The sequence below is a fragment of the Fringilla coelebs genome (assembly GCF_963513975.1).
Source record: "Fringilla coelebs genome assembly, chromosome: Z".
Classification (NCBI taxonomy): domain Eukaryota; kingdom Metazoa; phylum Chordata; class Aves; order Passeriformes; family Fringillidae; genus Fringilla; species Fringilla coelebs.
Genome location: NC_140031.1, coordinates 12,109,921 through 12,122,200, shown reverse-complemented (window position 1 = coordinate 12,122,200; position 12,280 = coordinate 12,109,921). Strand labels below are relative to the sequence as shown.

The 12,280-nt window shown below is 37.1% G+C and overlaps 1 protein-coding gene across 4 annotated transcripts in view; it reads right to left on the bottom strand.

Moving 5' to 3' along the window:
- Positions 1–737: 737 nt before the first annotated feature.
- The window catches only part of SLC1A3 (solute carrier family 1 member 3), a gene marked incomplete at both ends in the record, with an annotated part of 60,265 nt that continues 48,722 nt past the window's right edge, over positions 738–12,280 (bottom strand). For 2 of the 4 annotated variants that reach the window (XM_084224786.1, XM_084224788.1), the window contains 5 exons: positions 738–942; positions 2,155–2,289; positions 3,667–3,861; positions 5,636–5,869; positions 7,986–8,281. In XM_084224786.1, the coding sequence (XP_084080912.1) occupies positions 738–942; positions 2,155–2,289; positions 3,667–3,861; positions 5,636–5,869; positions 7,986–8,281 (1,065 nt within the window). The remainder of the gene's footprint in view (positions 943–2,154; positions 2,290–3,666; positions 3,862–5,635; positions 5,870–7,985; positions 8,282–12,280) is intronic. The other 2 variants (XM_084224787.1, XM_084224789.1) reach the window with 2 other exon arrangements.

The following is a 12,280-nucleotide window of genomic DNA, read 5'->3' as shown; positions in this document are numbered from 1 at the left end:
TGGAAGTACATACATGCATATTTAAATGTTTGTGAGTCAGTGGGAGCCAACTAGGCTAAATTTTTATAAAAATCAGCTGAATCTAATTAAAAAAACTAGATAAAATAACTTTCTCAGAAATATTTCATCTCAGCTGGTAAAAGTGCTGATTTGGGGGTATCCTCTTTTCTTTATTTATATATCTTCCCCCTTTTTATCCCCTCAATTAATCTCCTGCTTTTTATTTTCCTGCTAGTATTTGAACAATAATATAACACTAGAGAAAAAAAATCAGATAGAATAGCAAAAGTCCTGTTAATTTACTTAGCTGGATGCAGTTATCAAGTTAAAAGTGTTGATTGTGTGTTTATAGATGTTAAGAATTTCGCAACAGGTATTTAAAAAAATAAAACCATTTTCAGGCTCTGTTATCTGTTTTTACTTTCCAGTTCATAAAAAAAAAAGAAAAAAAAAAAGATTCACAGGACTGAGTAACATATACACAATCTCTTTTTTTATCCCCAGTTAGCATATGTCTAGCAGGACCAGTGTTGTTGCCTGTTAATTTTTTTTAAGTGGGAAGCCAACATATACCATGATCGCTGCTAGTTTGGAATATATTTTCATTAATTCTTTCCAGTGCGAGCATAAAGGGAGAAATCAAGGAATGGATGAAGTTGGTGAATTCAAGATATAAATCGCCGGAAAACGTGTGTGTTTTCCCACACTTGTAGTGCTGAACTCACGCTTTCTCTAGCCTACATCTTGGTTTCACTATCTATTGGTTTCTCATTCTCGTTTTCTTGCGCGATCAGCTGGTACGGTTTCTTCATCTCGTTCTCCTCTATCACGGAATTACCCATCTCAGCATCCCTGTTCTTCAGCTCATGCCGTGATAAATGTTCAACAATTCCCGCTCCAATGGAGTCTCCCAAGACGTTGGTAGTGGTACGAAGACGGTCCCTAGGGAAAAAGCAGTGAGTGACTTCCATCCCTTGCTCAGGGAAGCAAGCAGACTAGGGGCAGGAATGGCCCTCAAACAGGTGCCAGGTGAGTCACCCGTTTTGTATGCGTTGGCTTATCTGAACTCCGAATGCCACTGGTTTCTTCCACAGACATTAACAAATACAGTGAGATGTGGAGTCACAAAATATGTTAATACTCTAAGCAACTTCACAGCAAGAAATGGTCGTGTGATGAGGATGGCAAAGGGAGCATATGGCCTCTTGGAGGCATTTTGATACTCTTGGGTATCAAGAGTTTGGGTTTATATCCTTTGAACGTGTAAACCAGCAAGAATTTACTTTGTTCGGTTTGTTTGTCTCCTGACCAGAAGATATGATGTGTAATTTAGGGTGGAATTGTGCAGGAATGACTCAAATCAAACTTACAAAAATTCATCCCTCTCAGAGGGCTCTGCCCAGCAGTTGCAGAAGGCAGCTTGACAAGGGGTGACTGGCAGTGTCAGTAGGTAAGCACGCACCTACATCAGGGGGTTGGATAATCATTTGAATACACTGTGTTCTGATAACAGCACAGGCAACTTTTTCAGGGATCACTTGAGAAGATTGAATGGTAAAAGCCCCCAGAAAGGTTAAATAATAGGTGTTAGATGAAATAGAGGTTGGAAAAAGTCTTCCTTTCATTTATTTCCTCAACCTAGGTATATATATTTAAAGGTGCCAGATAGATGAATGGAAAAACTGAGGGGCAATACTTTGTGCTGTCAGTTACACCATTATTTTTAATTTCTTCTTTCATGGGGTAGACAGATGAACCTTTCCTAGATTAGATAGTCAACAAGGCTGCAATGAATTGTTTGGATCTGAACCAGTTCTGAGTCTGAGTGACTGAAAATTTTTCATTATCATCCTACAAAAAATAAAAGAATAAAGCAATTCTTTGCTTATTTAATTGCGGTGTATCTGAAAGTTTTCTTAGTATCTGAACAATACGGGTTTCTATGTAAAATTTGCATGCAAAAGGAACCATAAGTAAGCAATACCCCTCACCATTTGCTCTAAGAAAATACCTTACTAGCAAGAAATAGTGGTTCTTTTTAACACTTCTTTCCAACTGCCTTCTAGAGCGAAACAGTGTAGTATAGCCACAATGTGCCTGACTTTCACTTCTAAATATGGTCTAAGCCTTTAACAACTCCATAAAAATACTTACAAGAACCAGTCCACTGCGATGATAAGAGTGATATCATCTGTAGGCAAACCCACTGATGTGAGAACAATGACCATAGTGACCAGTCCAGCTTGAGGAATGCCTGCAGCCCCAATACTGGCAGCTGTAGCAGTGATGCTGTGCAAAGAGATGGCAAGAACAATTAAATGATTTCTGCAATTAAACTGTAAAAAAAGCTCTCCTTATCATCTGTCAAACTTTAAAACCAAATATAAAGCAAGAAGGCATTTACTCAGTAGTAAATAAAAAGATGAGCCTAGACTATGACCCTTGATCCAATACCAAAACCTCTATTTAGAAACCTTGAAACAATTTTGTTAGTGATAAATTCCCAACTAGATGCCAAGGGACAGAAAAAACCCTTATAGTTAACATATCCCCACCCACCGAAAAAACTCTCTCCACGAGTTCAAACACATTAAAAGAAAAGCTGAGGAGGTAGTTCTGTCCTGGCAGATCTAACACAAGAACTTCTGCTCTCTGTCCACCTCACTATAACTTCATACCAGGTCTCTGTCCTCCAGCAGTTGGTATTCTGGCATCAGAAAACAGAAAGCTGCCAGAAACCCTGAGTCATACACTCCAGTAACTTCATAGAAATATGCTTGTTGACACCTGGTATAGGGAGAATTTTTTTCCTCAGGTGGTTTGCCAGGGAGCAGCTCTAGTATTAATGAACATGAAACTATTTCCTTGGAGGATGAAGGAAGAGTTTTGCCTTCGGTTAATGAATATTGAAACAAACTGGTGGGTTTTATGAAGCACTGTATCTGAACTTTCAGTGTTCCTGTGTGATAGATATGTGTCTTTGTCCCACAATGCTCGCTTGACCCCTTGCTGACATTCCTGTCTTCTGCACAAATACCAATCATCCTTTTTCCTTAAATTGTGCTGAACAAAATGAAATTAAAGCAGATCAGTTATCATTCAATGGTATAAGTAATGGGTTGTTTGCTGTTATATTTCAAACAAGAAGGTTTGTGTTCTTGAAAACATAACCTGTGCTCACCATTTCTATCAGCTGACAGAACTAAAATTGTATTAAAATCGTATTGCTGTTCCTTACGCAGCTAACCCCGATAGCCATCTGAAATCAGAAAAACACTTCCTCTTCTAGCAATAAGACTGTGATGACTTTATGCTTCAGCTTTGTACATGCATTATAAACTACCTAGTACTCATTGTAAGTCTGTAGGTCCCAACAGCTCCATGAGTTCTTAAGAAAGAAAAACTTGAAACTAATTAAATTTTGTACTTGTCTTTATTAAAGTAGTAAGGGGTGCACCACGTTAGAGTTTTGCTAAAAGTTTATCTGAATGAGAATATGTCCTGGGGGTCCTTCTGTGTGAAGAAGGTGTAAATTACAGATAATATGATATTGTAGCAGTTCTTGTTTTTAGTTCAAGATGCTTTTGTTTAATCCCACTTAAACCAGGAAGAAGGGGTCACCACAGACGTGCTTTTACTAAATGAAGGTAATAGTGGTTTCCATACCTGATTGTGATAATCTGTCCAAAGTTCAGATCAAAGTTGTTGACCTGTGCAATGAAAATTGCAGCCAAAGCCTCGTATAAAGCAGTTCCATCCATGTTAATTGTAGCACCAACTGGGAGTACAAATCTTGTAACTCGTTTGTCCACTCCATTTATTTCTTCTAGACACTTAAATGTAACAGGTAGTGTTGCAGAACTGAAACAGAAAGAGAAAAGATAATATATGATATAAATTCTGCAAAGAGGGAAAGAAAAAAATGTCACATTATAATCACGAGACAGTTCTTAGTTTTTCTGTCCTCTACCAGAATAGGGGTTTCTAAATGCAAATACTGAATTTAAGCATTTCTGATGGTGAAAGTTCTCCTAATGCTCTTGGAAACTTTTTCCAAATGTTAATTACTGACATTCTCCATGTAATCCCTAGTCTCAGAATGTTTAAATTTTAGTGTTTTGTCACAAAGTTCTTCTGTCAGGCACAAGAATCTGTTTAAAATTCCTACTTCTCAGTTTTAAGTCATGGAGCTGTGATTGAATCATCTTTAAGCATTGTTTTCTTGGAGGTATACCAACTGGACTATTCAAACCTCCAGTAACAAGCTTGTTTTCTCTTCTTGTTTGTGGGCTCCCCTGCAAAGGGCATTTTGATTGATGGTTGCATTATTTTCCCACCTATGGGCTAACACCAATAGGTAGCTGAGCACCACACAGCCACTCATTTATCTCCACACCTTGGTGGAACAGGCAAACAGATAGGAACAGCAAGAACACGAAAATGGAGGGGTTGAGAATAAAATTGTTTAGTAAGTGTGGGAGAAGTTTGAAAGAAGAGCAGAAGAAAATAAAACAATACAAGTGATACTTAGGCACCACTCCCACAGACGGACCAGTGGCCAGCAAGTTCTGCAGTAATATGTGGCCAGCCTCCCTGAAATCCTTTTCCCCCTTTATTGCTGAGCATGATGTATGTACATGAATTATCTATTTACTTTGGTTCATCTGTCTGGCTGAGTGCCCTGCCAACCCACTGTGAACCTCTCAACTCACTGTGGGGGCAGAACGAGAGTCAGAGAAGATCGTGATGCTGTGCAAATACTTAGCAACAGCTAAAATGTCAACATGTGTTCATTGTTGTTTTGGCTAAAAATATAAAACATGGCACTATATGAGCAGCTGTGAAGAAAGTTAACTCTGAGCCAGGCCTGCATGTCTTCATCTGATCATGCCAAAGTAGAGGTTTTCCAAGACACAGCAATTCAGGTTACTCGATCCCAGTGAAACCTTCATTGCTAAATACTTAGCAAACTTTCTAGTCTTTGAAAACTCTATGAATATCAATAAAATACTGACCAAAAATAAAGAGGGGCTGTGGAAGACTGTGTTAGAAAAACATCTTTGCTGACAGTCATCTTACAGTTGAATTATAATGGTTTTTAAATCCACTTGCGGTATAGTATGCTGTCTTGCATCAGCCTAGGTTTTTATTTAAAATAACCTCAAAAACCAAGGACTTGAATTTAGCATCACAGAATATCTGACTGAAACTCCCTGTCTTTAGGACATGTTTTTAAAATCTACCAAAACTGCTGATGTTTTATGAAAGGTCAAATGGTATAAAAATGTACGCTTTATTGCAATGTTTCTTTCTGTCATAGATGCAAACAATTTTTAAAATTCACATGACATAACTCTGACCACTTGCAAGAGCAAAAGTGGATTTCTGTTGTAGGTTCTGTATCCATACTTGGCTATCAGGGTTTTGGGCACAAAATGTCATCTGCCAGTAGGAATCCCCTCAGGACTCTTCTGTTTGCTGCTCCATTTCCCCATGCATATTCTTTGCTAGCTCTGTACTGCATTATTAAGCCATTACAAACTACTTCGAATATCAAACACCAAAAATGAAGCAAAATTGTTTCTTAAACCAGTAATACTAAGAAAAGATACGGCTTTAAAATATTGTGTTATACCTGGAAGATGTTCCCAAAGCTGTGACTAATGCCTGGATTAAGCCTCCAATAAATACCCACGGATTCTTACGAGTGATCACGAAGTAGAGAAGAGGTAGGACAATGACAGCATGAATTAGCAAACCAATGATAACTGTTACAGTGTACATGGCAAGCTGGCCACCGATCACACCCATATCTTCCATCTCAACAATTTTTCCAGCAATCAAGAAGAGAATTCCAAGTGGAGCATACCTGCAAGTAAGAAATCAAAACAGCATTACAAGACAAAGTAGAGATTTGGTCTCCTATCCAACTGTTTGTGTTTGTACACATAAATGAATAATTTCACTGGTAGGATGCTCCTATTCAGGAACAGTTAAAAATTTTTCAACTCTTAACAATTCAGCCTTGATTGAACTACAGCAGTGAATATTTTCGCTGGGATTCAGTGGATTCAACCTCTGGTGAGGATTTCAAGAAGCCTTTTTGGACAGGTAGGGAAATGAATTCTCCTTGGAATTCAAGTGTAATATAAAAGCTAGTTTAGCCAATGCCTGTGTGAACTATACCAACACTGTGTGTACTATACACACAGCCAATGCCTGTGTGTACTATACCAAACACCCAGTTCTATTCCAGTGTTGCTTCCCACAGGGAAAGGAAGTTTCCTTGGGGAAAGAACCCACGCAGAAGTCTGATAACTTCTGAAGATTTCAAGCTGCTTCTGATGCCTAAGATTTTTAGCTTTTTATTTTATGTTATGTTATGTTATTTTATTATTTTATTTTACTTTATTTTATTTTATTTTATTTTATTTTATTTTATTTCACATAATTGCAGCTTTGTAGCTTTGGCTATAGCTTCTAATATTTTTCCTACCTTTTTTCCCTGTATTTAAGAACAATAAGCTAACGTTATAAATACATTCCTAAATATTGTTTCATTTTATTCCAAGAAGAGTACAAGGGTGTTCTGTTTTCTAACCAGAATCTGGACCACAAGTGTCAAAAGTGGGACAAAAGAAACCTCTAGACTATTTCCAGTGGGGCAGGACCCCAAAAAAATTACCTAACCAAATAATCTTTTAATTGGACAGTGTATGATAAGTATAATAATGGACTAAGCATATAAAAATTGTAGAATTAATATACCGTGTGCAACTTTTGACCTACAGTGTACCCGAAAGGTCTCAACTAAAGAGTTGCATTTATGTTCACTCTAATGTTCTTGGGAAGATCTGTTCTATTTTCCAGGCATCAATTCTGGCTGCGTTACATTTCATCCAGTGGGGCACTGGATAATACACTCATCACCATGAAGAAATCTGTACATCGAAGGTTGGCTGCACAGGCAGGATGAACTGCTTTTGCCTATCAGGGAGCTCAGCTAGAGGTGAAGAAAGAGCTGGTGCTGAGCATAAAACTCAAACATAATTCTGCTGCAGCAGTAATTTAGGTACAGCCCTACTCCTATAAATGTCTACTTGTCTTCTCACAGCAAAATGCCATAGAACTGATTCTATTCATTACATCTCAACTGCCCTTTATGTCATCAAGTCCATGTGGAAATTTTCCCAAAGCCGCTGCTTTAACATTTTAAACGTGCTTGTGAAGGAGGAAAGATTTTAGTTAATGAAGCAAATATACTTATTTTTGGTTTCATCTCTAGTATGGCAGTATATATGTGGCCTCCTTATTAGATACTTGGAGTTCATTTGGTTTTTACCTGTAGCAAAGAAGGCAGTAAGATATAATTTCTTTTCATAGTTAGCCTTCTACCTGTAGAATACTGGATCGTAATTTTTGAGAAGATTTCATATCTTGAGGGAAAAGGTATTTATTTTATTTTCCTAATGAACACAATAAAGAAAGCAGGAAAATTATGTGTATGTGTGAGCAGCACAGCTATGATGCAAGGACGTACATGTAAACTCCTGATCTGCAGGAACCAGTTGTGCTGGAAAATTATGATAACAAGGTCTTGCTGTGTAGAAATAAGATTATGGGAGAGGCTTGTCGGTTTCCTTTAATGAATTCAGATTAGGATGTAAGGAAACTTCAACAGCTTACCGCTGTGATTGCTATCTTTATGAAGACATAGAATAGGTCTGATAAGGGTAGCAACTTCTGCCATAGACCCTGATTTTTCTCATGTCATAAGTGAAACCCGCTGAAAGAGTTGGTGTGTTTGGGCAGATTCCGGTCGCAGAGAGCTACAGCTCTTGGGTTCAGTCATGAAAAAAGTTCCAAGGTAGATACAATCTCATTGTCAGACTCTCTGCCAGATAGATTCTTGCTACTCAGTGCCTGACTGTGATGAAAAAATATTGTTAGTAGCTTAAAAAGGAGTTTATCGAAGAGGCACTTACCACATGATTAGAGCTACCAATCTCATGATAGCCTCATTAAGGCTATCAAAGAAGTCTTTCAACGCCTGACCTTGCTCCCTCATGCTCCCAATCACCAGGCCAAAGCTTATTGAGAACACCACCAAGCCAAGGGCATTCACTCCATTCACAGAACCTGGAACAGGAACTATCTCCTCTTTCATTCGGGTGAGAGCTTCCATTGCTTCTGACACGTTGCTTATTACGGAAGTCACTGTGGATGTGTCATTGGATGGAATAGCTACTTTAAACTTTCTCTTTTCATAGTTGGTTTTGAACTGTTAAAACAAAGATGGAAATTCAGTGAATCATATCAAACAAAGGTTAGAATCACAAATTAAATTATTATTTATCTTTGGTTTTCCTAAAAAAAACAAAAATCCTATAAACTTCATAAACCAAATCTTCAGCTTTAGCTTCTGGAAATAATTTTCTCATAAATAGACTAAAGTCAAAGATGCAAATTTGTCATGCTCCTATATTCTGTAACAAAACTATTAACTCTTAATTTGCATTTTATATAAATTGCTATTTTTCCTAACAACAAAATTCCAAATGTTCAAAATCCTTTTTTGGCTAGTGAGAATATTTTCTTTTGCTCTGGAATTTCTTTATTTCTTCATCTTTTCAAAATATAACGTACCTCTTTTTTCTTTTGGTTTGGCAAAGCCATTAATTCATTTTGCAGTACAAGTCACCACATTTCTTAATTAGAGAAAGGGTTAGATTTTAAACAGTTCCTTTATGGAACAGACAATTCAATTTCTAAATCTCAATATGATCCTAAATGTCTGCTTTGAAAACCAGTTTTTCACCCCCTAGTGATTTTCCAAAGAGCAATTTACAGCCTGAATATTTCTTTCTGGGCTCAAAAAGCCCTGCAGCTCTGTCCCTGTCCTGGTTAAATTCTGTTGAACACAAAGCATGCTAAATATCACTAGGATGTTCCTCCTGTGTCTCAGGATGCTTAGTCCATTTAAGCAGCAGAATGCTGGTGTTGAGATTATTGAGGTTATTCAACAACTTTGGCCTTTTTTTTTTTTTTTTTTTGAGCCACCAGGAAAGCTCCAAGTATCCTTACTGATATCTGGAGACCTGTTGAACACTTCAGAAGAACTTGAGTGAAATTAGGACCAAGATGGGAAAACTGAGTATCATCATCTTTCAACACTAGCCTGATTTAATATTACTTTCTGCACCTGAATAGTTTTATACACTTCTTCCACATAAGTCTCTCAGAATGTCAAATAAAACCTGGTAACTGGACATTTATGGAAGGTTTCTGAATAATAGGTAGCAGAACCAAGATTTGTGAAGGTGAGATGCTCTTGAGTTTTGAATAAAATGTGCTAAAATCTTTTAAGATTTGGGCTGTACAGATGTCAGCTGAGAGCTGTGTGAGCAGTTGGCTGACATGGAAAAGCCCAGTTCCACGGTCTTACCCACTCACATCCAACCTGTGATAATTCTTGTTTGATCTCTCAGTGAGAAAAGTCTACTTTTTAAAGTGGCAGAAATCTCACCAAGCAAAAAATGTCACCATTTTTTGGGTAAAGCCTGGAGAAGTGAATCAGCTAAATGGCTGTTGAAATGTCAGAGAGGGAAGAATACAGAGACAGAAATGTCAAAATACTGCCTAACATTTTACATCAAACACCATGGGTTTTATTGTTTTTGTTTTGTTTTTGGGGTGGTTTTTTTGTTTGTTTGTTTGTTTGTTTGGGGTTTTCTTTTTTCTTTTTCTTTTTTTCCTTTCCCTTTCCCTTTCCATTTCCCTTTCTATTTCCTTTTCCCTGTCTTATTCTCTCTCCTTGTGTCCAGGTGTGCTAATTGTGTTGCATTTCTATTTTTATTGCTCTTTTTCAGCAGTGAAAAAAAATTAGGTGCAAATTCCTTAATGCAAATGTCTGTAACTATGCTGCATTTGCAGATTAGATGAAAGTAGAAAAGCAAGCTGTTTAATGAGTTCTGGAACAATAAGGTCTGGAATTAAAGCCTAATTTCTTGTGAAATTTCCTATTCCTTTCCCACTTTTCCTAGCACATCATAACTCGGTTCTGAATCTCCTCAATTATGCTCAGGTTCTTCTCTCATTCCTACCTGACTAGGTGAAAAGTGGGATACAGCTGTAGGACAGAGTTGGATGTGTGCTGCCTGCCTGTTGGAACAGGCCATGAGCTAAGTCATAAACCACTTTTCCATCAGAGGCACCATGACCTTTACCTGTCTGGGAATTGCCTGCCTCATGTCAGATGAGGTCAGAGTTGCCCATGTGGCTACAAAATTGTGGTGAGGGACTGAGAAGGTGTTGGGAGCTACATGGGAGAAAGTATAATCACCGAAAGATTTTACCTTCAAAAACCTCTGTTAGAAAGAATTTTAGGTGGTAAAATAAGAATATGCCTTCATTTTATGCTCATTCTGCAATTCTGTCTCAGTAGGACCATGCCTTTAATTCATTACTTAAGTCTCTTTCGGGGTATAATATGGATTTTAAGAACTCACTCAGCAAAGTCCTTTTCCATTTCAGCCACAGAGTGGCCCACAGAGATGTAGGTCTTATCTGTTTGCTCACCTTATTCATCAGACTTAAGTATATTATATATATAATATACTTAATAATATTAATATAATATTAAAGAAATATATAATATAACATAATAATATTAAATATAATATTAAAGAAATATTACTGCAGAGGATAATAGTCTTTCTGGCACCCCCTCCAGAGCAAGGGAGAAACATCTTATTTAGAGTGAGATTCAAAGTATTAATCTAAGCAACACAAACCAGAGCAATTTTATTTCCACTGGAATATTTACTTGAGCTGCTTTTTCTTCCATTATAGCTGACTGAGCACCAGGAGACCCCTGTGGATATGCCTGCTGTGGATCTGTCCTGTGCACAAAGTTGCCTATCAAAAGCCACGAGAAATTTCATGGTGAAGCAGAAGAAATCAAGGCAAGCCCGATACTGGGAACACAAGGGATGTATCTACTGAGGAATAAGGTGTGAGGTGTTGGTTGAGTTTTATCCTTACAACTGCTTTTTCAAATGACACGAAAGGCAAAACATAAGATGGCTTGACAACCACATTTTTTCTGTGTGTGAAAGGGTGAAAAAGCCAATTGATTACAGGAAGTGACTGGATGAAGGACCACCTTCAAGACGTTAAAAACTGCTTTGAAATAGATGAGTTAATAGCAGGGTTGACTATTACTGCTCTGCAGAGTAACTGGTGGAAAGAGTTAATTTTTTTTGGCTTTTATGATATTCTTATTTTCAGCAGATCTCTATCTCAGTGGCAATCAGTGTTATTAGCTTTTAATGTAGCTGAAACTGACAGTTTAATTTCACATTGTGATTCTGCTGATTCTTGTTCCTTTGCAACTTTCAGAAATAGAAGAAATTAGGCAAAATAAACCACTCATTGTAGACTTAAGGGTCTCAGAAGAGAGAGCAGAGGTGCATGCACTGATAATATGTGGTGGGCTAGGCAATATTACTGAAGTCCTATAATTTCAGGAAGATATAATTTCATTAGGCCTCCAAGAAGAGGTATTTTTGCTGGTAAGATTTTAGATGCAAAATACTCATAATTTTTCCTTAAGTTCATGTACAGAGAACAATTGAGGAGTGAGATAAATGTTATTTGAATGTGCTAATTTGAACAGCCTTCTATGAACAATCATATCTGCAAGTAAAATGCAAAAATAATGCATTTTTACAAGACATGGTAATGACTAACTGGAAAATTAATTTTAATTAGCTCACTATGAAATAGACAATACAGATTTTGTACTGATTACTGCAATTGATCAGTTGTTTACACTTTGATTATTATTTTGGTTTTATTAGGGATACAAGATATCCCATCATTTGACTTGCATATATTGAAGGACTTTTGAAGAAGCAATATTATAACCTGGCAGCAGTGTATCCCATTGGTTTAATTTGCAGAAAAGGTAATTGCATTGGTAGCTATTGTGAAAGTTCATAATTCACTGTCATAATTTACTCTGTCACCAGTACTGTCTGCGCTAAGTCTGTATAGTGATGCAGCATTTGGTGAATAATGATTTTAAAAGTAGTAAGTTTGCTTAAATGCAACCCTGAAAAATTAAGCAAGACAGAGATATTCCATCTTTATTGTTTTTTTTCTTTGCTCTCCATATGGATATGTGTGAATGTATTCTAAATTTTCTGTGTAAGAGTTGATGACACAAATCATAGTATATCTTAATTACCCCAAATTATCATGAGGAATAGACACCATA